Source organism: Brienomyrus brachyistius, chromosome 7, assembly GCF_023856365.1.
Source record: "Brienomyrus brachyistius isolate T26 chromosome 7, BBRACH_0.4, whole genome shotgun sequence".
NCBI lineage: Eukaryota > Metazoa > Chordata > Actinopteri > Osteoglossiformes > Mormyridae > Brienomyrus > Brienomyrus brachyistius.
In genome coordinates, this window is record NC_064539.1 from 11,994,190 (window position 1) to 12,020,564 (window position 26,375).

Consider the following 26,375-nt stretch of genomic DNA (forward strand, 5'->3'; position numbering starts at 1 on the left):
ACCCCAGGACGATGCCACTATTAGTCCCCAGATGCTCCAATTCCAAGTTGAGCTCATTCCACTTTTGTTGGAGAAATATCAAAATGGTAAAATCGTTTGTGTGTGTCAGCTCTACCCAAGTTTTCAGGAGCTGGTAAAGGCCAGATTTTCTTTATGCCCTGATATTTAATACTACACAGCTGATGTACATCGAGAGTACTTACTTTTTCACGTGACCATATTTCACCAAATCAAAAAATGAATGTCAAACAATTGCTGAGAATGCTTTCATGTTTTCAAAATGCTGCACACTTCTGCTCAATACTGTATTTCCTGCTCATTGCAATTCCTATATTAAAGTACATTTTAACAATGCCAGGACTATAAATTGAAGAAATTCTGCACGGCCTAGCAGAACAATATATTCCAGACGGTAGCTTGTGACTAAGGCTGACCCTGAAAGTGATCAGGGTGCTGTGGCTTGAAGCATCATCAGACAGCAACAGCCACACTGCCAGCTGTGTGCTTAACTTACTAGTGTCTTGATTTCAGGATTATATGCATAGCAATAGGTGCAGACAGACACACCTGCTGGCCCTGGATTGGGAGGAATAAAAATGTTGGCAGCTGGTGTGTCCGGGGTCATTTATCTCCACCCACAATGCAAAGCCCCATGGGGTCAGCATGGGCCAAAAGCACTGAGAGAGAGAGTGGGGGTGGGGGGTATAGAGATTACTTGGAGCTGTGCCTAATCTATCTCCATGCATAGTTACTGCGGCTGCAATGATGGAGCTATGATTCATTTGGAGTCTTGCCAAGCATCGGCAGTATCCAAGGGGAAAATGGCCATCGTCGTCGCCCAATCTACTCCTCCACAGATACCTTCACACACTTAATCTTCAGCTCCTCTTAGTTAATGTACTCTTATTAATAACTGAAAAGGGGATCTCTTTAAAATCACAAAATTATTAAGTTTGAGAAAAAGCATTTGCAAATTTTGTAACCAGAAATGGATATAATCACAAACACAAGCCTTGTTCAATCAAAATAAAGCATTCCGAACCTAATTACACTGCGGTCGTTAGAGTGCAATCTGACTGAACATGGGGGAGAAGCTGTGTACAGTGATGAAAAAAAATATTGTGTGCATTTATACTTAATTATAGACAATTTTACGGTCATTGTGAAAAGTAAAAGCTTAAGCTTTCTCATTCAAAATGACTGATATACTCATTAAAAACAGCAACAAAAAAAACCTCCAGCTACTTTAATCACTGATCTGGCCTAAGACTAATGAGACACCATTTAATGTGTCCTCTCAAGATGCGACAGATACAGAAAGAAATTTACCACAAAAATTCAACAAAACCACCTCTGTCAGTCAAGGCTATTTTTTTATAATCTACATGATAGATTAGCATAGTACAATTTATTATGAAGTTCATTTACCACTTTGGAATTATACATTCTATCATGTTCTGACAGAGTCAGGAAAGCCTCATGACTTGTGACAATCATATACTATAACGTCTTTTTTTTAAATAAAACAAGTGAGAAGTGATAGAACATCAATATTATATGAAGGTAACATTATAAATTATGAATATTATAAACCTAAAAGCTATACATGTGGTGGATATTGTTTTGTTTAACCTTACTTCCAAGGAAAGAGCTTAATTAAACAGTAGCCTTGTCCTATCCCCTTGTACGCACATTTTTCACAAGAGTTTTTCAAACAGGCTACATCTCAAGTCCTTGCTCTGCAAAGCTAAATACCACTTAGTCCAATCAGGCCCTCTCATTAATGTTTGTTTGAAAAGATGATTGATCACGCTCAATTCTCTCATGGCTTTGGTTTGTTCAATCATAGACAAGCATTACTGCCCCCTAGAAAGCATTAATAACAGCTGTGACGGAAGCGACACACACATGTTGCACAAAACAAAATGCCTCTAACATCGAGGGCCTACTGTGTGGTCAGTGATTTCATTTGTAGGAGGGGAGTACAGTCAAATATATCATGTGATCTATTCAAAAAATGCTAACTAGTCCCAATAGAGATGAACGATGCACCTACAATACGGGTTGATTGCTTCTTTTTTCCCAGTCCTTGAAAGTCCACCATCCTGTAAAAATAACATTAAAAGAACCTACTAAGGAAACTGTGTTCTGCACTACCAGCAACCTGAAGCTGAACAAATGATGGTTCTCCATGTCCATAAGCAGCCTACATTTGGTTTCTACTCTTCACAGGGCAGATAAGTAACAAAGGATCACGTCCACAGAAATCCCGCTACCTATGGATGACCACAGCTCGATATCGTTATTTAGTTAATAGCCACAAATGACCTGTTTTACCATACACAAAATGGGAAAATATGCATGGGTTTACCTAAATTTGGTCTTCAGAAAAAATGCTAATAAAACGATATTAATAGCCATTTACATTTCTGGACACTGTTTTGCTATAACATTTCCCATTTAGTCTGGCCATGTGTGCAGTCCACTGAGCCAAGCACTTCATTCAAGGCCCACAGCATCACAAGGAAACGAGCCAGAAGCTAGTGCCGCCCACAGAAAAAAAAAAATATTCAACGTTTTTAAATCCAACTTTTCAAACTAATACTGCATATTCATCGGTATATTGGAAACCCCCTCCTTCTGTGGGGTACGACTGCGTCCCATTTTAGGGCAGGTTATGGCCTCAAAAAAGATGGATAAATAAGCCCCAACCTGTAAAAAGGATTTGAAGTGCACATACTGGCAAAGATAAAAGTCACATCTGAATCTTTCAAGAATACCAACTTTTAAGAGATACCACAACTGTCCATATCTCTAAGCCAATTTCTCCAAATGCCTTTATTCATCCGCCGTGATTATTTCCATCAGGCAACATAAATTGACCGGACGGAATGACGTCATAGAAAACGTGCCGCGATCGGCATTACTTATTCCAGGAGTTTCGTATTAGTCGTATTAAACCGGCTCACTGTTGCTTTGTTATATGTGAGGCCACACAAGCAAACGACGTGGTAAAAAAGCCGATTTGTGGCTACGTTGCACCACAATGCCAGAGAGAACAAGTTATGCAAAATCGGATTAGTATACATGCTTCCCAAACTGTCAGACCAATGTTAAGCGCTTTCGTGAAAAGATCTGAAAGCAGCTCCCTCTCTTAATGTATTGTGAAAATATGAGACAGATAAGAGGAAGCCCAGTGTTGATACTATAGGCACTCTTTGTGTGTTGGGGGAAACTTCTCCAAAGCAGCACTGCTTCTTAAGGACCATTCCCGGACTGAGAAATGGAGGACAGACCTAATATGCATATGAAAGAGAACCATCTGTATGTTCAGTCCGTTATAAGGAATGGTCATATAAACGGGCAAATTAACTAGTACGAGAAACAATATAACAACACTGAAATATCTACAGAATGTCCAATCTGAAATCAACGCATAAACTTCAGTAATAAGAAAAGGCGCAAAAGGCTCGTTCTCAATTTCAGTTCCGATCAAAATTTCGTGCTGGCAGCCTTTGTGTTAAATAAGTATAGTGCTTTTGCATGAGTATAAGTCTTTGGTAGCTAAATTAAAAACAGAAGCCCCTCTTTTCCCCTGAAAGTGATATTTCCATAGACTCAGAGATGCACGGTTTTTAGGTCTAGCAAAACAGGATTTGGTGTGGAATATGGTTCGTCCTCATTAAACGACATTTTCAGACACTTTTGTAAACCGCCAAACTCATAAATTGGATTACTAGCGTATTTTCCCCATGCTTAAACTATTGCAGTCGCGAAATAATTTTTTTTAAAACTCCTACAAACTATGGATTTCTTGTCAACTTCATCAAGTGATATGGAACCGTGGTTAACTTTATTCAATTTTTTTTTATCGTTGACTTATCATTGATAATGTAGCCCACCATTTAAACACATAAGGCTTAATTAACCAGTAACCGGTGCAGTCCCATGTATTGGCTACGCTTTCTTCCTGCATACAGTTTAGTTCAAAGGGGACACAAAAAGCGGTTAGTTTGTGGTTTTTCGCTAGAATTCTTTATAGATGATTATAATCGTTTGCTATTAACTGTTAATGCAGCTAGAAACCCAGAATAAAGTGTCAGCAGCCGTAGTTATACATCCATGAAATCTCACACTCCGGATAAATCTGGCTGTTACGCCGCTGCCACGACTCTGCTTTATCCGATTTGGGATCTATGGTCCCAATCACTGAAATGCAGCTAGCTCTAGCTTTAAAGTGGTTTCTAAACGAAACCACCAAAGTAAAAGGTTCAGCAGCGACAAATAAGCAGCTGGATAAGGAAAACTTAAACTAAATATCCTATTATTACAAGCATTTTGGCACTTACGAATTTCCCCGATGCAGAAATGTTCCAAAATGAATGAGTTACATCCAGGATGCGGACGTTTTTCCCTCACAATTAGCTGGTTAAATTCCTCGAGGTTTTAACAAAGTATTCGTTGCCTAGATGTTTCCGCTTTGGGCAGACGCTTTAATGCTTTTTCCCCCTTTTCCTTGCTTTGCCCCCTCGCTATTGAGTAAGTAACCGGAGACGTTTTCTTCCTTACCCGAATTATCTCTAGTGCCAACCTACAGGCATTATGACGTCGTCTTCATTCAAAGCCGAACCTCTGAACCAACCCACGGAGCCCTACTGACACACATCACGTACTGGGTCAGTCAGAAACAAAACTTTTGATTTCCCCTCTGTGCTTGTTACTTTGCTGTGCAGACACCCATAAAAAACTTTTCTTTTGTGAGGAGATTATGAAGTGTCAGCAGTTCTCCTTAATGATCAGTTTGCCTGGGACAAAGAAAGAATTAGTTTACCGCATGAAACTTGAGTTAAAACAAAATTTGCCTAAATATATACGAATTGAAAGTAACAGAAAATAAAACCTTAACAAATACAGTCCAGAATAAATACTGAACAAAAAACACAAGTGTTGCTTTTAAATAATACACAGGATCTGTTAATGCTAGTGAGCCAAGGATATAATCAGTTTTGTTTATCCAATAGAGAAGTTAGGTCTCTATGGAAACTGATCATGCCCTTCACCATGACTAAACCTCAAAGCAAGTGGTTAATCTTCACATAGTAAACATAAAGCCAAGGGTCTAGTGCCTGAGTCCACAATTCCATTCATATCGCTATGTAGACATCTCCAGACTTCAAACAATGCAAGATGCATTTTCAATAAATCGGTCTTCCAAAAAATGGTTTCACATCTGAATTACTGCATTACTGAAGACAAATTCTGTGACAGAACTGAGATAAAGAGATTCAGTCGGCTCTAGGACTGTTTGTTTACTGTGAAGGGAAGAGGTTTTCCAGAAAGACCTGTATGAGAAGACTTTTATTTTGACTGCTATTTCCTGTAAGAATCACAAGGGTTCAGACATCAAGCAGACCACCAAATCATTAATATGTCCACCCAAAAAGGACTTGAAAATGAATATCAAGGCCATGGATCTACTGTGGGTAGTGTTTACCGCACATGAGGTGGACATCGCAGGATCATGTGACTGAAAAATAGGCATAAGACCTTACAGGCCCAGAGGAGCAGCTTCAAATACAGGCATGATGATGCTCATAGGATTTATAATGACAAGGAGGGCAAGGAAAATCTAACATAAAACAAGAAGGAGCAAACCAGGGGAAATAATAAATGACATGGTGAAACCATAGTGTTAAGGGTGTTTCATTGCTTTCTCAGATCCTAACTGCAAATCTCAAGTTCCTTAGACATATGACACAACATGCCAGTTTTATTGAAAAAATGTATTTCTCTTTCAAAAGAAAAGTGTAATAATCATCCACAGCAATGAGTCATAAGAATTATACAAGGTAATGGGTACATTTTCCTTCACAGCCTATAACAAAGTGCAACTTTAGCACATTCTGTCCCTTTTGTTTCAGATGACAGCTGTAAAAAAAAAAAAATCACACACACACAAGCAATTCTTTCCACCCATCTTTTCATACTATTATGTGAGTGACAGATGGCTGAACCAAGCCTGATAGAAAATTAGGGCAGTGTTTCCCAGCCTAATCCTTTTTTTGGGCAACACCAAATTAGGGGATAGTGTTAAGAGATGGATGTGAATCAGCCTTGAAAATGGACGTTTGTAAAACCATGATTCTGCGGAATGAGAGCTGTTAACACAATTTAAAATCGTTTAAGCAAAGAAACCTAATTAAAACATACGCAGGATGATCACGTATCCCTGTGTGCTTGTTTGCTTTTGGTCCATTTTTTTTTTTTTGCTATGTGAAGCACGTCGGTATTAAACATAAAACTAAAAATTTGAATTAGACTGTAGGGATGCACAGACATTCATTCTGTGTACAAAAACATTTGATCACTAATATAATGCTGCTGAAATCCACTAACATTAAATTATTAAAATAACAGAAATATCATCATATAAAGCTGTTATATATTTTAAAGACTGTCAAACTGTTTCTGTTTTAATTGCTTTATCCATTTAGAACAGTGGCAACACCGACAGAATCCCTGGATTGTCTGCTACAGTAAATTAGAATTTCTGTAAGAAAATGACCATCATCCTCAGCTAAAAGAATATTGGACATTATATTTATATATAGAGTACTCAATTAGTTGTTCTAAAAAGTTTCTATTATACAAAATAATCTCTCACATATGTATAATCTAGCATGATATATTAAAATATATAAATTTTTTGTATTTCTGGAGAGTATAAAAAGATATAACAGTATTAAACACGATCAAGTAAAACAGTGGCTTGCATTCATAGAGTTTTCACCTGATTTCTCCCTCTTATGGCCACTTTAAAAATGAAAGGGGAGTGATCAGCCCTCTGACTGTCAATCTCAGACTAGGCCCAAGGACCCCAGGCTCCGCTGGGCCCCGGGTCGCACTTGGGGTCATCGTCAGGATAGTTGATAGGTTTGGCAGCCTTGGCGTAATACTCGAGTCTGTCTAGGAGAAAATGCACCACTTCCGGGTGATGCTGAGAAACCTCATGCCTCTCCTCAGGGTCTGATTCAATGTTGAAGAGCTGTACAGGCTTGAGGGAAGCATCCATCCTACTGGATTCTGAGCTGTTGGACAGCTGAGGAGGTGGGAACCAGTGGTCACAGCCTAAATGGACACAAGGGGACCAGTATAACATTTTTTTTACTCTTCACATGGAATATTGCAATCGTAGCTATTTGTTTCACTATTGTTCATAACAATCTTGGAAACTTCTAATTCTGTAGCTCAACAAAGTAGAGCATTGCGCTAAGAGCACAAAGGTTGTGGGTTCCAATCCCAGGAAGCAAAAACATAAATTGTAATCCTTCCCTCTATTGTAAGGTGCTTTGGATAAAAGCATCAGATAAATGAGTAATGGATGAAGAATAGTGCTAACACGTATTATTATTATTATTATTATTATTATTATTATTATTATTATTATATAGCTGCCTGGCTTTCACCAGGTGCTCACTGAGGGCCATAACATTTGTTATAACTTTGTGACATCCCCCAGCAAAGTTAAAACAAGAGCTACGACATACTTTGTAATGGGTTTTGCTCACAGAACTGTGGGTGTCTTAAGTAGCATGAATTATGAATTTGTAATTCTTGAAGTATGAATTTATTTTAATTTTTTTAGATTTCCCAATTTCACTAGAAAAAATAAACAAAATGACAAAACTGGAACTGGTGATTCACCAGTAAAACTCCATTAGTGTTGATCAAAGTATTACCAAGGTTATACCTTGCTAAAGAAAATCCTAAATGTACTGATTTTCCACCTCTGGACTAAACAAACACCCATCAAAAAGTGACATGAATGTCCAATGGAATTACCTGGATCCCCAGTAAGCAGCTTCCAGTTCTTGTATCGGATGCCAGCATGAACAGAGACATTGAATTTTGAGTCAGACCATGGACTGTGATTGATGGCTGGGGCCTTCATTCTGGATTCCCTTCCAGGACCTGGAGAGCAGTGAGGAACATAAACTGAAAGCAGAGCCTCATCTCCTCAAGCGCCAAACTAACATATAGACACAGTGACAACACAGAAGTGCCTAAACGGTAGAGGTAAAAATAACGAGGAACAAGGTACGGCAGAAGGGGAATGCCTAAGAAATTTACAGAGAAGGTCAAAAGTAGGTTTATAGTCATTGTTTTACAGTACTGCTTGGGTCAAGTTTAGTCTCTTAGGTGCTGGAAATGTCCTCCGTCAACATTGAGACGTTCCTGAAGCCTGTCCCTGACACTGCAATACATTTAAGCGCACAAATCCCAGTTAGCATCAGTGTCCACAACTGCTTGTGAGATGAACTTCCGTAAATGCAGGTTTCTTTCAATCAGGCTGCATATGTGAAGATGTACAATAACTAATTCCCTAAGCTCACAAAAACTTGCCATTATTGTCTAAAGGTTGTTGGACACAGCAGTAGACACCTAGTGAACAGACCTCGCCTTCCAGCATAATGGAAGGGAATGTTCTTCATATTAAGGAATGACAAAGAAGTACCCCTAATGGCTTCCCACATCTGGAACTAACTCAGTATTCAGTGAGTTCATGCATAGGGGGTGGGGGGGCTTTGGGCCTGGGTGACACTCAGCACTTATTTTTGCCCAGCGATGTCAGAAACAGACAACCGGCCCCTCAGCCAATTCCGTGATCCAATCACAGAGTTCTGGTCCCGGCTGTCAGAAATTCAAGGACAAGGTGGGGCGTGGTGTACCATTTCAGTTCTGGGAACAGAAAAACCCAAGGTGACTTATTGTATGTGATAAGTGGGATAACTTTGCTTTTCCTTGTAGAATGTCAGATCCAGATCAATTATACAGGGAATAAACTAGTTTATATCAGATTTAAATTTAAATGACATATAACATATGTATTTGTTGGCATTCATTGGCTTAGGGATTTCTTCACATTGTACAACATCCAGAGGCAATTCAAGAAGCCTATAAAGACACTGGGAACACTGGAGATATCTGGTTATCCATATAAAAAAAAAAAAACATACAAATCTATTGCTAAAGAACAGTTCATTTATTTTTCAGGTTAATTTGTTGTGTAGAAACACATATTACAATTACATATAGTGAAAATGGACATCTGTAGATACAGGATCCCAAATTGTTCAAAGGTGCTAATAGTTTGGGCATTTGCAGAAGAATATTCCATTTATATTTTTAAAGTAAGATGAACTATCTCCGAACCCCCCGCGACCCTGGCTAAGAAAACCAGTTACAAAAAATGGATGGATGGGAGTAAGATAGTGATATATTTCAAAATGGCTGCTAACACATATCAATATGTATTTATTCTAGGTATAAATAAAGAATATATCAAAGGTAAAATTTATTTTGAGAGACTGGTTGACTCTAACTAGCTTTTTCTGGGCTCCCCAAGAAATGTGTATACGGTTTTTTGTACATCAGTCAAAGTGCAGCTATATTGCTATTGGCAAACACTGTATTGCTCTTATGTGCTGTCCCTTATGAGTTTTATGTGCATTCAGTGCACTCTATTGCATTGTCTTAGTTGTTAAGATGGTCTGTTAGTCATTACTTGCTGCATCTGCTTTTGCTTATCTTCTCTTGTTAGCACCAGTAGTATGCACTGGGATTGGACACAGTACACCAGCAACCGGGACTTCATATTTTAATCAGGACATCTTGAGCACCAGTAGGACTGGTAACACATAAGTGTTTTTTAGCTGTGTAATTATTAAAAATGTCCTTTTCTTCCAGAAGCCTGGGTATTTATTCAGTCTGGCGAGCTCTGGACCAACTTTCTGGTCTGAAGCACATAAACACCTGCGTTTCAAAGCCGGCAGGCCACTTGGCGTAATGGCAGTACTTGTTTTGACTTTTTCTGGGGAAAAAAAAAGAAATCCAGGTGGATAAAGGTAGCTAATCGGACTGGGTACGCAGGAGGCAACACTGCTTCACATTTCTGGCCTGTTCTGCTGAGAACATTTGAGGCAAATAAGATGAAGTTAGAGAAAACTTTCATTACTGTCACGAAGTGAAGACAGCACAGGGGGTAGAGACTAAGTCAGACATGTGCTTTCTGATAGCTATTATATCCATGTCAGCATAGTCCCTTCCAGAAAAATTCCCCATGCAGAGATAGAGAGTGTATTTCACTCTTGAGCACTGAAACCTGTAAAACAAACCTTATGCAGTTTGGGAAAACTCTTTGCCCAAATGGTATAAAAGGCCTGTTCCTTGTTCTGAGTCACTGACCATGTGTATCATGTTAGTCAGAGAACTCAGAGAGAGAGAGAGTCCCACAGCAGAGGCGCAAACTGGAGAAGCAGCTCTTGTGAACACATCTTTGGATCAGGATGAAACAGGACCACATGATACTGTTGTTCATCTAAAGGAGCAAATCGTAAGACAGGAGTCCGGAGAACAAACAGAGCTTACCCAGATAACTGGAATTCTGGGCATTGGGTTAAAGATCATGAAACAGTGATGTTGCAAAGGACTAATAATTGAAAACAGTGAACAGCAGGATCACAGCACAGGAGAGCACTCAACAAAGGAGACTGAGACACAAAAGCCATTGTCTTTCCAAAAATATATAATTGCACATTCGGTGACCTTCAGCACCTTTCCAGCTGCCACAGTAAATGGGATGAAAGTGGGTCACATTCCAGGGTTATGGCTACACAATTAAAGCTGAATCTGGAACTTGGTAAAAGACTATTTAGGAACTTCACACTCCGTTTTTATCACTCCTGCCATACTTCCTATGTGGCTCAAACATTTCTCTTTGTGAGGCCAGGTCCTAGTGGACATCCTCATCATCCATCCACTATATAACAACATGGCACAACTTTAAAAATACTGCAGTTTCTAGGTATATAATATTCATTCTCATTCCTTTGCCATTCTGTTAACCCATTTCTTGTTGGTTATTACTCTGCTATATTCTATCTAATGATATTTTTGCAAATCACCTTATTTTAAGTTAATGTGACCAATTACACCAAAACAACTGTCTTGTACTCGGGCTGCACATGGCTAATAAAGCTGATTGTGATTCTGGCATGAACACTGCATTACTATTTAGACAGACCGGGAAAATGTCCACTGCATCTCCCATCCAATACAAGAGCAGCTCACTGGAGAGTATGGCAATGCATTCTCTCATGTTCTTGGCTCCTTACCCCGTAACATTATAATCCGCTCTAATGAAGATTTTTTTTATAATTTGTTTACATGTATCCTTCCCCACTAAAAGGTTCCAGTGCATTATATTTATTAACTGGGAGCAGTGGTCTGGTGGTTGGTATGGGGCGAACTGCATAATTCTTGGAAGGAAGTTTCCTCAAAGGCTTGTGTGAGGAGAGGAAATGGGCCACAGGAGAATTAGGTGACCATAATTATTGCAGTTAATTCAGTCCACATCCTGTCAATCCTGAAACGGACATAACTTGATGTGTTCAGATAGTTTCCTTACTGTGATCCAAATCGGAGAGCTGATGCTAGGGTGAGATGAGCAATCTGCATGCTCTACATAAGAACATAAGAAATTTACAAACGAGAGGAGGCCATTTGCCCCATCAAGCTTGTTTGGAGAGAACTTAAGAGAACTCAACTTAAGAGAGCTATTAGTTATCTAGCTCTGATTTAATGGAACCCAGGGTTTTAGTTTGCGCTACACTAGCAGGAAGACTATTCCATACTCCAACTACACACTGTGTAAAGAAATGCTTCCTCAAATTTGTTTTAAAATGTTCTCCCACTAATTTACACTTATGGCCAAGAGTTCTAGTATTTAAACTAATATTGAAATTGCCATTTGGCTGAACAGCATCCAGACCTGTTAAAATCTTATGTATCTCGATCATGTCCCCCCTTAGTCTCCTTTGCTTGAAGCTAAACAGATTCAGCTCAGCTAACCTCTCCTCATAAGATATTCCTCTAAAAAGCAACAACATACACACTGAGGTCTTTCTCGTAATCAGCTACTTTTATTTCAGTTGAACCCATAAAATATCTGTACTTTATTTCTGCTCCCTGTATGGATTACCTTACATTTATCTATGTTAAATTTCATCTGCCAGGTATCAGCCCAGTTGCTAATTAAGCCAGATCCCGTTGTAGCTTCTCTGCTGCTAGATCAGTATCTGCCACCTTGGTGTCATCTGCAAATTTAACCAGTTTACTGTATGTATTGGTGTCAATATCATTAATGTAAATTAGGAATAATAGTGGTCCTACAACTGAACCCTGCAGTACCCCACTATGAACGCAGGCCCACTGTGACATTGTGCCTCTAATAACTACTCACTGCTTCCGGGCAGTTACCCAGTTTTCGATCCAAGCTGCTACAGTTCCTAAAATCCCTGCAGCTTTGAGATTAAGCATTTGTGGGGGACAACAAAGGCCTTTTAGAAATCTAAGTAGATCACATTGTAGGCCTTTTTGTGATCAATTCCTCTTGTAGCTTCCTCAAAGAACTCAAGTAGATTCATTAAAAAGGATACTTTCTCATTTCTTTCTGTCCTAAGTTCACAAATCTGGGCTTGGTCTCCTCTTTTTTTACCACTATTCCTGCTGAAATAACAGTGGTTCTTTGGGCTGACAGGGTGGCTGAGTGGGGAGCACTGTGGTGTCACACCTCCAGTACCGGGGTACAAATCCCACCGGGCATGCCTCTCACAGCCCAAACACATCACAGTCCCATTTGCCCATAATAGATGTGCAGTAGGTCCCCAGGGGAGGATAGATGTCCTGTCCTGGGAGTTCCCCTGTCATATGCTGCCTGGGGAAGATTCCACCCGTTCAAAACTGAAAAAGCAGTTGGCAGCTGTATGGATGGCTGTCATGCCGTGGTCTCAGCCATACCAGCCCCCCATTAACCCTGAACCTACCACACTTGCATCTTTTTGAGTCACACGGGTGAACCCTCCATCCAACACTTGCTTATTCCACTGCTCAGTTCCAGTTTGTCACATTCCTCATCGTTTAACTTGTACTGGGCCTAAAGACCTATGCACTAGACCTAGCTTGCTCATGCGTCTTATACCGGCTTAGGACCAGGATCTATGGTTCAGAGAAGAAAATTGATGATAAAGAAAGAAAAAAAACTCTTATAACCTGCCCTGCTGCATAACAAGGTGCAAGAAAATCTAGTAGAGTTCAAACAAGGACAACAAAGAGCTCATACCGTAGACGCACAAATGAAGCACTGACATGCCTCGTAAAATAAACAGTTTTTCTGTCTAAAACTGAAAAATTAAAGCCGGAGAAAGATTACAGAGCTTAGGTGTAGAAGTTGTCACAGCAAAAGCACCATCTGAACATGCCCCAGTGCATCTGGGTACTCTTTACATGGCTGTACTGCATCCTCACACAGGGCATTCCAACACAGTGGAGAAACAAGGTGGGGGGGGGGAGAGAGGAGGGGACACCCCCAGCTGGTTTGGTGGAGAAACAAATATAGACAAATATATTGATATTGATTGTTACGTAAAACTGTAGAAAGAGAAGAGAACCTGTAAATATAGTGCCAACATAATTTGATTCCTTGTTGTTTGATTTATAACACATGTACAGTGAAAGTGTAACAAAGGGTGATAAAACAACAAGTAAAATACATACAGTGAGTTCAGATACAGTGCAAAAAAAGGAAATCTTTTCCATCTGGGTGTGAGTATGACTTCCAACAGTCTGTGTGTGCGTGTGTGTGTGTGAGTGTGGACATCAGTCTAATTCAAATATGACACATTCTTCATGAAAATCCAAACCACTAACATTTGCACTGGATTCAAATGGCCTTGTTCATGTAAGCTTTGACAAAGTCGCCCTGGTTTTCTCTACGGAAATCCTCTGCCTTTTCCATAGGTCCTGTTGCCAATTTAAGATGTCATTCACCCGAAATACAATTTACCAGGCTTGGCAATAACAGTCACATTTCCATAACCCAAGAATATTGTATTTTGGAGCTGATAAGATTTATTTAATCAAATAATGTCCTCAGAGCATCTAATCTTTGACTAACTGAGCACAGATATAAAGATGTACTGTTGATTTCCAATGTCCATGACGCAACAGCAAATGCAGAAATCCAACAGTAAATCAAGGATTCTTTGCCCAAGTCCTAGTCTAACTCAGATCTTATTTAACAAATCTTGACTGGAGTTTTGACTGAATGAAGTTCAAATAAGGCTAAGCAAACTCATCATTTGAGGAGTTACTCTTGCATTTCCAATCCACATGAAGAAAATTTATCAAAAGCCAGGGACCAGCCTACCTGTAATTAAAAATAAATGAGCAAAGATCTTTACTTTGCCCTTTATAAAGAATACAACACTGAAACAATGGCCCAATCATAATGACAATCTGCTGAAGTAAGAAAAATACATTTATTCAGTTGAATGAATGAGTGAATGAATGAATTTAATATTTATATTGAGCTTTTCAAGACACCAAAAGCACTTTACAGAACCAATGGAAGACCACTTCAACCACCACCACTGTGTAACACCCACCTGGATGATGTGACTGCAGCCATTTTGTACCAGTACGCTCACTACACACTAAGGTGGTGAAGGGGCAGGAGAGAATTCACCAGTTAGATATAGGTGACGATTAGGACTCCAGATTTGAAAGAATCGCAGTAGGTAATATTAATCAGGACACTCTTACTCTTTTGAAAGATGTTCAGGGATCTTTTATGACCTGAGAGAGAGTCAGGACCTCTCATCCAAAGGATGACATCATTTTTACAGCACATGCACTGGGGCATGGGAACCACAGGATGGGCTACCCTGTTGGCCACACCAAACCTCTTACATAAATTCTTTGTCAAAAAGATTTTTTTTTATGAAACATCAAAGCTAATGCATTTAGCTTAATATAATTTGATGTGATTTGCCTAAACTTCAGCTCAGTCACAGCCAATGAATTGCTCAACTGAGCTTTGGCCAGAAGTAGGCCTGAAAACTTCTGCCAAAAACACCAATCAGCTACATAATAGTACAGGACAAGGCCACAGAGGCGACCTACACATACACGAAAATGAGCCATACTGTCCACTGAAGGGCAGCCAAAAGGCAGGATGTATCAAATTCTATTACTCTTCAGCCTATAAACATGAATAAGTTATACCTTTGTGGAAAAGCCATTGCAAGTCACACACATGTATTTTTTCCTGATCTGCTGCTTATTCTATACCACAGCTTAAACAAGAATCAGGGAAGCTACACCCGGCTATATGTTTTGAATTAAGACTGACAGTGACATCATATGAAAACTGAGCCAAACAACTGAGAGACATTAAAGCCCGAGTTTGTGGTCTAGTAACATACTAAACACATATACAGTAGGCTTGGCCAGGGTCTATTTTTGTGTACAGCTATACGTTTCAGACATTTCACCCCAGTATACAACATTTAAAAAGAAAAAAAAATTAATCACGCAAGCTACCGTAAACTCTGCAATCAAAGTCAGCCTAAACAGGCTTATTAATGTGGAAGTTGAGCGTTAGAAAACAAGGAGACAACTCCTTGTTGAAGGGTTAACCCCCATGCTGCTCTGATTCATTTAGTGTCTTAACTGATCATGGACCAGTTATCACTGCACATGTGTAGTTAACATTCTGTGTGATGCATAACTGGTCCAGATTGCACACATTTTGGTTAATTTCCTTACAGAGGTTACACACCTCGCATAAAAGCTGAACTTCTGCATTTTGCTTTCTAATCTTTAACCTCCAGTATTAATTCACAGTGATGCCCGGATGTGTATTTAAACTGTTCTAAATCCAGCAATGAACAACCAAAGCTTTTCAGATCTTACAGAATGTTCTGTGTACTAGGCTTGGGTGATGTGAGGGTGTTACGATATATTCTGAAATCCCGAAGGTATTATTTTTAATACTGTCATACAGATGCTCCTCTTCCTATTGAACTGACAAGGGGGCGGACATTATGTAGTGCACAGTGTTAGTGGGGACTGGAAGCTCACTTGAGTAAAAAACAAAATGGACTGCGAACTGCTGGAGCTGTTCGTGCGGCTGCAGATCGAATAGTGACGGTGTCAATACACGAAGGGTTAGAGCTTTAAAGGATGGGGTAAAGGCACAAAGCCAACTCACATGGTGCAGTGTCGACGTACATCTGGTCAATGTTGTGCAGCAGCTCCACTCTAGGTGAAGGGTTCCCTTTGCTGTAAATGACAGAATTATCAGGATTTTCATCACTTCCCCCCTTATTGCCCACGACCCAGGGGAAATCCTAAGACATGGCCAAAGCTGACTAACGACATCCAGCAGACGAGTGCCTTCATAGGTTCATGCTGATTGTGGGTGTGCACAGGTGACTGTAACTGTGTTTTGATGGGTGATTATGAAGAACATGCCTTTTAAGGTAACTGCCGTGTAAATCATGTCCACTTCATTGTGGCCCTCACTTTCAGAGGCAACAGTAAACAGAGGACAAACACACATTATAAATGTTTATTCAAACTCCTGCCATTTTTGGTAGCAATGCGGTAGGTAGCAATTTGACCCTTCCTTTTTATTATTGCCAACATTACATCATGACAATATTGTGAGTGGGGTGTTCTCACTCTCCATAGGGCAGAGAGGAGTGATTCACGTTATCATATCACTCTTTTCCTCATAGAGTACCAGTCAAAGGTTTGACACACCTACCCATAGGAAGGCTTATTTGTACTATTCACTACATTTTAGAATAACTGTAAAGGCATCAACACTAAATAACATATGGAATTATTAACTGACCAAAAAAAGTATTTTAAAAATAATTTGTTAAGGGGGTAAGGCAGCTCTGTGGGTTGGGACTCAGAAGGTTGCCGGTTCAAATCCTTGGGTCGGCAGAGTGATCCCACCATTAGGCCCTTGAGCAAGACCCTTAACCCCAATTGCTCCAGGGCCTAGATACCAGTACTTTCTTTTCTAGGCCGGTTTCATGTGGTGGCCTCCTGGGATGCTTTCCCAGCTGTCATGAAGAAGGTCCCACATATATGCTGAGCACTTACTGCCTGCTTTTCCTTCACTCTCTAGTCAAACTCCTCCAAAACCATTTCTATTGTGTTTAGGTCAGGTGGCCTGGTCATGTGATGCAAAACTATCACTCTCCTTTGTAGGCGGTTTGGGGTGTCCCAACTTTTGGCAAGTACTGTATATTCATGCGTTTTACTTTTTTAACAATTACATAGACCAATTTTGTTTATTTTTCGTTGTGTCTTTTACCCCTACTGATTGGAAGACCTTTGCGGTAATTAACACTGTCCTGTTACCCACAACCAACCCCAGTGCGTCTCTACGATAGAAACCTCAGAAACAAAACTGTGGTCCACTCTGAAATTCACATATCTCAGTTACGTCTGCAAGTTACCCAGGCTTTCCACACAACCATCTTATAACATCATGATGGCTTCCTACAGCAGTGATAATCTGCAGTAAAACAAGAAAATATGCAGTGAAACTGTAAAATGAGAACGCAGTGACATTTTATACGTATGAGCTTAATAACCATTGCCATTATAGCAGCAATCATAGACGCTCATTACACGCCTTGACATTGATAAGCAGGCTTTAAAGTAAGTGTTTGTGCCATACCATATAACAAAATCATAAAAATTTTCTCAGTCAGAAATGTACGAAAAGACAAACACCTCATATTTTGGAAAAAGCACCAATAGAGCACATGCAATATCTCGGGAAAAATTTGCTAAAGTCTGGGGTAGACAAAAGTCAAGTCATAGTGCAGGTCAAATCAACATTTGCACCATCTACAGAAACAAACTTCTGCCTTAAACAGGATGGATATTTTATTTAATTATTTAAAATATCAGCTGTGCCCTCATAGCCAAAGCTTCAGTTTTCAGTAGACTTACAGATCCTAATTATAATTCCCACACATTCAGGCTAATACATACAATAAAAGGCAGGGAACACTGTCTGCTAGGAGCTGAGAGGGGAACCTGGAGGACTTCCCAGAACAAAGACCCAAAAGCTGACGGCAACAAGGTTCCACTGGAATGATATCTGATACGTCAGAAGTGACAGTCATATCATAAAAATGATTTAAACAGATATCCAGTTAAAAAAAGGCTATTATCCTGTTACCTTACAGTAAACTACAACAATTACATTAAATCCTTATGGTGACTGTCCTATAAAGTGAAAAATGACCTATATTCATCAGCTACTGTGAATGAAGCAAACACTAAAAATGAACAACTAACAGGGAAATTGCCCTTTTATGGACTTAACAGGTAACATTTTCAATGACAAACACCGAACAAAAACAATGTGATCACAGGGAAGATCAAAGGTACCGTTTCGAGGAGGACTAGACCACCGCTTCCAGAATGAGTCACAGACATGTTACAGAAACAAAGCAGCTGAAAGAAACCCACCCTCTACTGCGGCCATGTATCACTGCAAATGGAAAAGAAAGAAAAAAAAAACACTGGTGAGAAAGACTTGGGGAATTTCCTTCTCTTTGACACCTCATCACTTCAGCAACAAAAGGGCCATTGACCGACGAAACTCTACAGAGAGGGCCGACACCATAGGAGATATCAGATGAGGGAAAATGCTTGCGTATCTGACAGCTTGCCTGTGCCTGGCTTTGGGTGCCAGTCCAGAGAAAGAGCAGAGCAGAGATAAACATTTCCCCTTGGAAAAGGAAGGAAACTCAAGGCGATGGGATGGTGCCTAGTCTGGGGAATGACGTCCCCAGAACCCTTGTTTGGGACATTCATGAAGATGAGCAGGAGGAGGTAGAGGACACTGACTTTACAGATAGGACGTGTGATCTTATGACAACACCCATCCTCTGACAATGAGGGCCAGGACATGAAATGAGTTTGAGGGGGGCCGTACAGATACACACCGCCCCATTGTGTCAGTATAAAAGGTAGCCTTTTTCTGTGTGGGTGGGGCAGAATGAAGCAATAAGTGGTTCTATTATATTCTGGGAACATGACATGGTTACAGTGACAACGTCCATTTTCACCTCTGGGACCATCCTTCCTGGGAACTGGTCTCATAGGAGCTCGAAGGCCGCAAACACTTTTACAGGGTAATCAGTTATAATTTCAAAATTTTTTTCATCGGAGGCTGTGCTTAGAGGGGATGCTGTGTGGTTCAGTAGATTAGGACGGCCTACCTCTGATCGGAAGGTTGCCAGTTCAAATCCCAGATCTGGCAAAGTGATTTTAACCCCCCCATTGCTTCAGGCACTATCTGAGCCTGCTTTCTTTCAATTGTGTGTGCTGCTTTGAATTACATCTGCTAAATAAATAAAATGTAGCTGTTAACCATTAAGAACTATAGTATAGAACTTTGTATACAGTAAATAACTCTCGTAATTAAATCTATTTGTGGTACAGTCTACTTGCATCACAAACTTCTGTACCAATGTGCACAATCTTTCCGAACCAATGGCAAACCTCTGTATTAATTTGCACAATCTTTCTCCAGGCAGCAGGTGTTTAACAATCTCTGTCTTTCTTAATATCTAGATCTTTAAATGTCATGTCGATATGCTTATACGTCCTAGTATTTATATTCTGTTAATTACTTCATTTGCACTCTGACCAAGAAGAATGATATTTCAGCTGTGTGTCACTCCATGCATCATATCTGAAGCTGACATTGAAAGACTATTTTGATTTGACTGATAACACTGATTTAATATTTAAACTGTAATTGTTTTTTTCTATTTTCTTAAAATTTGGAAGTTTTACACACACACACACACACACACACACACACACACACACACACACACACATATATACATATATATATATATATACATATATATATATATATATATATATATATATATATATATATATATACACATACACATACATACATACATACATACATACATACACACACACACACATATATATATACACATATATACACATTTAAGAGTCTAGAATCTATACCATAGAACGTTATATACTATAAGTCTGAAAAACCCATAGTTACCTTTTAGTTTTCCGTTTACTTAAAATGGAGAAATAAACACACAGTAATGAACTGGAGCGGAGGCACTGCACAGGTTGCGGCTCTGCTCTCACCTGACCGTGCCCCAGACGTCGAATCCGTCCAGAGGCTGTGTTCCGTTGGTGGTCCCCCCTGCCAGGCCCACCAGAGTGGGCAGCCAGTCAGAGATGTGGATAAGCTCTTTGCTGATGGTCCTGGGGAGCGCCAGGAGAGGGCTGGTGACGAAGCCGACGCCGCGCACGCCGCCTTCCCACAGAGACCACTTCCTGCCACGCAGTGGCCAGTTGTTGCCTCCATACAGCGTCTGCCCCCCATTATCTATCAGGACAAAAACAAGCCACAGTTCTCTCTCACTTCATGTGAATTTGACATATTAAAAAGGCCTGAATAGAACGCGACTCATTTTCATTAGTTAAAACAGGTAATACAAGCATACCTGACATATGCATCTTTCTGCATTATCAGCAATTATTCAGTGACCCCTAGTGGTCAACTAGTGTAACCTTGTCTACAAAATATTATTTAATTCCAAAAAGTGAATCATGCAAGGTTTAAAGTAATTTCTAATGCACATCCGGGAAGAGTAAGCAGATGTTTATTCTTTCTTTATATTGCTGGAAAAAGTTATATATCAATTTCCAAATATGGCAGTCTAGATACACAAGCATGATATATATATAAGCGTAGCCTAGCCTACTTATTTCAAAATGCATGTAAGTCTGTCAGTAACCACAGACATTGGTTAAGAAGAGGATGTTGCAGGTCTGCAGCCAAACAGGCTAATGAACATTAGCCTCCTGTACTTAACACACATTGGCGGTTAAAACACTATCTTCTATCACCTTCCCATTCATGACACAAGTCTGCTCTTCATTTACTTCACTTTAATCGCCGCCCCCTTCCCGTGCCCCCGCTCTGCTTTCGACACATCTGGGAAGTTTTGAGGGAAATGAGGAAGTGATCTCAGTGAGGTGAAACGAGGAGCAACCGGGGGCTGCTTTGAACACCCCGGCAGCATTTTCCAGGCCTGCCCAACGTCAATACCAGTTAACGGCTGGGAAGCGATGCCAGCAGCCTGGGGAATAACAGCAGAGCCGAGGGCCAGTAGCTTTGGGGAAAGCGAGGCTCTGCAAAGTGCTTTACTGCCTTCTAAGTTATTTTCAATCCAGGTTGGACTCTGTGCCAGCAGCCATCATCATTTGACACCTTGCTGGTTCACTTCATTGTGTTCGGTAAGTAACTGTTAAAAGTCGGGAGCTGGGAACATGATTCTGGAAGCTTAGAGATTTGGTTCCTGTTTCTGTGCGGGAAGTGGTTCAGCAAGAAGAAATCATTCCTAAATGACGGAAATAGGTTTCGGAGGCAAATGCAACATTCTGGACTGAGGTCTGGGATATCAATTGAAGTCAGGAAGAATAAATTTCCATTCCAGACATATAACCAGATCAACAGCATAAAATGAATACAGAACATTTGGATATTTAAAATCTGCAATTTTGCTAATTTTCTTGAGCAGCTGCAACTCAGCACAGACACGGATACGGGCACAGACACATACCTGCATATACGTGTCAAGTGACTGGAAAAACAATGACATCAAGAGTTCTGGCAGTTAAAGTTCCTGGATTTCTTATTTATAAAGGTCACAGAATAACAGGAGTTGCTACACTCAGTGCGGAACACTTCTGCAGGCAAAAATCACTGTAGCTAGCATTCTTCATTAAAGGAAATATAGGGAAGATTAGAGATGCACCGATTGTACTGGCCAACTATCGATATAGACCGATATTGGCCATCAGCCAATGGTCCAAAATGAACCAATATTTACCGATAATTTTTCCAATACCAATATTGATAAATCCTTTAAAATGGTGATACATACTGCTTTGAACATCCATGTCCTAAACAGTATGCTGCGCAGAATTATTGGTCACTGGGAAAGATAAATGTCAGTCAGCAATCACTGTGCAAAGAAACTCCCAATAAAAGTAAACGGGCGACCCCTAGTGGATATTTTAGTTATGGATGAACAGTTACTTTCTGCATAATAATAACTGCAGAAAATCCTCAGAATTTAAATAAAACAAATAAGCTGAAACCAGAGTTATTACTTTTGATTTTAGAAGTTTTTCGGTTTTTATTTTCATATTATTTTTACATTTTCATTAGAAATCAAGTTTACTTTTAGTTCATTTTCAGTGTGGTTGTATTTGTTTTTTTAAAGATATTTCTATTTAGTTTCTATATATTTTGGTTTCAGTTTTAGTAATTTTATTTCCAGGGATAGACTGAAAGTTGAGTGTGTCTGATGTTGAGAGAATACTAAATGAATATACAGTGCACATAATGTCCTAATGTCCTACAAATGGGCAAAACATGATCCAGGTATTATTAAAGCCAATTAAACAAAAACAAATTAGTACCTCATCTAAATAGCACTGGAAAATGATGACAGTATTTGACTGTTTTTTCCATTTCTTCTCAGAAGTTTTACATAGAGATTTTGTATAGGTGTAGTTTATTTTATTTTCATACCAGTTTATGAAAATGTTCTCATAGTTTTAGTTTTCGTTAATGAAAATACAATCTTTTCCTACCAGGGTTATTTCAGCCTAGATATTTTTGTTAGCAACTGTATATTTGTTATTTACCTATTCATAAACAAAGAAAATACCTTGTTTCTATGCTGTAGCAGTGGTTGTGTAAAAGATCACTTAACTTAAAATCATGTTTTGCAATTTGAGCCGTTTGAATTTCAAAATGACAATTTAGCCATACAACTTTTCGAGGAATATCTGTCATGATCAAGTTCTTCTGTTACTTTGAAGACCACCATACTCAAGACTTTTAGCTCATGTAACAAGAAATTTAGGAACAGCCACTTACATTCGTAACCATTGCTAATAAGTAAAATAGTATTGAGAACACATGTACTCCATGAGTACTCATCAGTACAGAATACTAAGGAAACCACAAAAACGAAAGTCATTCTTCCTTATTTTTACATTTCTACGATGTTACTGTAAGATAAATACAAGAGGGTAGTCAGACCTTGCACAATGGGATGGCCAGACAAGACCCAGTCATTGCAATGGGGTGGCAGCAGGTCAATATGTGGGGGGGGGGGGGCATTTTGGTAATTGCAAGCATTATATGTTAATCATCGAGCTAGAAACACACAGGTCTGCTCCATATATCTTGTTTGTATTTTTTGATGAGTAGTGGCAACCGGGGTGATCACATATTAACTACTGGAGGCCATGGCCACCCCTTAGATCCTGTATTACCCTATTATCTATTATATTTAGCAATATAAAGTATTGAACACAGGGGTGGCACGGTGGGGCAGTGGTTGGCACTGTGGTGTCACACCTTTGGGACCTGGGTTCTGTGTATGGAGTTTGCATGTTCTCTCTGTGTTGTTGTGGGGTTTCCTCCAGGTACTCTGGTCCCCCCCCCCGTCCAAAAAACATTCTGAGGCTAATTGGGGTTACCAAATTGCCCACTGGTGTCCATGTGTGAGTGAATGGATGGATGGATGGATGGATGAGTATTGAACACAATAGTGATCAATCATAGAATTTTACATGGTGTTCTGGAGCAACACCTGTGTTCTCCCTGCAGAGATGGCTGTACAGGACGCACCATACCTGTGGAGAAGACCAGCACAGTGTTGTCCCACAGTCCACTCTGCTGCAGGGCTCGACTGATGTTGCCCACGGCCTCATCCATGGCCGACACCATGGCTGCATAGTACCTGCGCTTATGGTCCTGGATGAAGGAGTAAGGTTCCAGATAGGGCTCTGGGACTTCCAGTGGGGCATGGACAGCCTGAAAGGCCACGTACAGGAAGAGGGGCTGGGGAGACAGGAGAGCACTCAGGACCAGAATGGGAACAGTGAAGCTAAGGATGTTAATCAGTTACTCAAAAACCAACGGCATAACCTATGGGATGAATATTTACTATAAAACTAACAGTAAATTAACATTCGAAGCTGGGGCTTTTCGAATGGCCTTGACTGACTGCCAACAGCATAGCTGCCTGCTTAAGAAGACAAACTGTCCACAAGACAAACCAAGTGGCAAGGGGAAAAAAAACAGCAAAATGACCAGAAATACCTAAGCATAAAAAAGCAACAGAACATCCAGTGACAGATAACAGGCCTCGCAGTTGCCAGTTACCTAGATGCATCAGAAACCTGAAGTCTGATATTATACTGCTAATCAAAGACAGCAGAAGATATCCAGGCAGGATGAAATGATTGTGTCCTAAAAATGTCTTTCTATGTCTTCCATGTGTAATTGCTTAGATGTTGATTTCCCCCGTACCTTGGCCAGGTCATGCTTTTTAATGATATCGGTGGCTTTCTCCGTAAAGAGGTGCGTCGAATACTGTCCTGTGAACCCGGCAGCCACATCCTCGCCGTCCCTGAAATCCAGTGCACACCGAGTCTCGTTGTTGGGCGGAATGATGACGCATCGATTGTGGGTGAAGTAGTCCTCGCTGCCTGTGAGATAACCTGCGGGTGAGATGCAAGTTAACAACTTTTACGTGACATACTCCACTTGTGCTACACACCAAACAAATAAACCACAACATCATTATATTTCACAACAAAAGAATTTATCTTGTGTCCTATTGGCACATTTAAACTATTACAGTTTTCTATGTTGTAGCATGCGTACCTTTTCATTTTACCACTCATCCAACAATCCATCCATCCATCCATCCATCATCTTAAGTTTATCTGGGGTTGGGTCAGCAGTCTAAGCAGGGATACCCAGACCAGCCACCTCCTCCAGCACCACCAGGGGGAATACCAAGGTGTTCACAGGCCAGTTGAGATATATAATCTCTCCAGCGCGTCCTGGGTCTGCCCCAGGGCCACCTCCCAGTTGGACATGCCCAAAAGCACCTCCCCAGGGAAGTGTCCAGGAGGCATACTAGACAGATGCCCGGACCACCTCATCTGGCTCCTTTCGATGCGGAGGAGCAGCGGCTCTACTTTGAGCCCCTCCCAAATGTCTGAGCTCATTTCTGCTGCTTGTACTAGCAATCTCATTCTTTTAGTCACTACTCAGAGCTCATGACCATAGGTGAGGGTAGGAATGTAGAACAACTGGTAAATTGAAAGCTTTGCCTTCCAGCTCAGTTCCCTCTTCATCACAACAGAAAAGTACCGCATTTGCATTAGTGCATCCATCTGATACCAAAAAAATTACACCCTTGCATCCATATGAATGAATGCATTTTCTCAACTACAATAACTTTCTTTCATTGACAACGTAAACCACTTAGGGCTATGCATCTACAGCCATATTCAGAACCAAGTGATGATGCATTTATATTCATAATTAAGTTACTAAATTATTAGACTGACAGCATCTGAGACGCAAATTCCAGAGCTCACCAAAGTAGGAGTCGAAGCCTCTGCGAGTGGGCAGGCAGTCCTTCTTATACATGCCCAGATGCCACTTGCCCACCATGTGAGTATTATAACCAGCTTCTCTCATCAGCTGAGGCAGGAGCTTCTCTTCCAGAGGCACGCAGTACGGCTGGCATGGCCAGATGATCTGGTGCTGCATACCTGTACGGATCTGATACAGAGCGAGACACACGGCATGTTCGGGGCTGCATTTACACGGCTGTTTACTTCCTCTTATCTTTTATGACCCATCTTAATTGTCAAAAACGGAGGACGATGGACTTCAAGAAGCCTCAAAGCAATGCGAGTGTGTTTATTTCATAAAACACTTAACAGTCAAATAAATATTACATCAACACTGACTTATTGCTAGACCCTAGGATCGCTGCGTTTTGGTACTTTTGCACAGTTTATTTGAGGCGCCTGGCTTGGCAGGCATCAGCTGACAGTCACCTGGTATCTCCCCGTCATGAGCTGGTTTCTGGACGGCGTGCACAGCGGCTGCACATAGTAGTTTTCCAGTCGGATTCCGGCACCTGAAAGCTCGTCCAGGTTGGGCGTCTTGATCTCGGAGCCATGGTAACCCACGTCGTTCCAGCCGTAGTCGTCGGCTAAAATAAACACGATGTGCGGCTGTGTCCTGGCAGCCTCTGAAGAAGGAAAGCCTAATATCAAACAAACCCCCAGGAGGAAGCAGGCACTTAGGGCTAAAGTCACCATTCTAGCTGCCGGTCGGGTACGTTACAGGAATAAAGGAGGAAGTTGCAGTCTAAAGGAAGCTCTTGCGTTTTTAAAGATACAGGCACGTGGTTTTGCGCCATGCTGTACTTAATTTCGTAACTGCAACTGCACAGCAGACCGTATTATCATGGTTGTTCCGGTCGGGATTTTATCCTATATATTAATGAAATCAAGCGAATTTTAGCTTGGATTTCAGT

At 40.5% G+C, this 26,375-nt stretch overlaps 2 protein-coding genes across 4 annotated transcripts in view; both read right to left on the reverse strand.

The window, feature by feature from the left end:
• The window catches only part of LOC125745651 (LHFPL tetraspan subfamily member 2a protein-like), a 48,668-nt gene extending 43,908 nt beyond the window's left edge, over window positions 1-4,760 (reverse strand). For 2 of the 3 annotated variants that reach the window (XM_049018683.1, XM_049018685.1), the window contains exon 1: window positions 4,350-4,760. The gene's annotated coding sequence lies outside the window, so the exon portion shown is untranslated. The remainder of the gene's footprint in view (window positions 1-4,349) is intronic. The other variant, XM_049018684.1, reaches the window with a different exon arrangement.
• Window positions 4,761-5,768: 1,008 nt separating this feature from the next.
• On the reverse strand, window positions 5,769-26,296 carry arsb (arylsulfatase B). The gene is made up of 8 exons (XM_049018657.1): window positions 25,891-26,296; window positions 25,423-25,609; window positions 24,341-24,531; window positions 23,662-23,869; window positions 20,086-20,329; window positions 16,112-16,182; window positions 7,843-7,971; window positions 5,769-7,128 (listed from the first exon to the last, which is right to left on the reverse strand). Exons 1-8 carry the CDS (start codon window positions 26,155-26,157, stop codon window positions 6,863-6,865), a joined length of 1,563 nt encoding a protein of 520 aa, XP_048874614.1. The 5' UTR covers window positions 26,158-26,296; the 3' UTR covers window positions 5,769-6,862.
• Window positions 26,297-26,375: the final 79 nt, after the last annotated feature.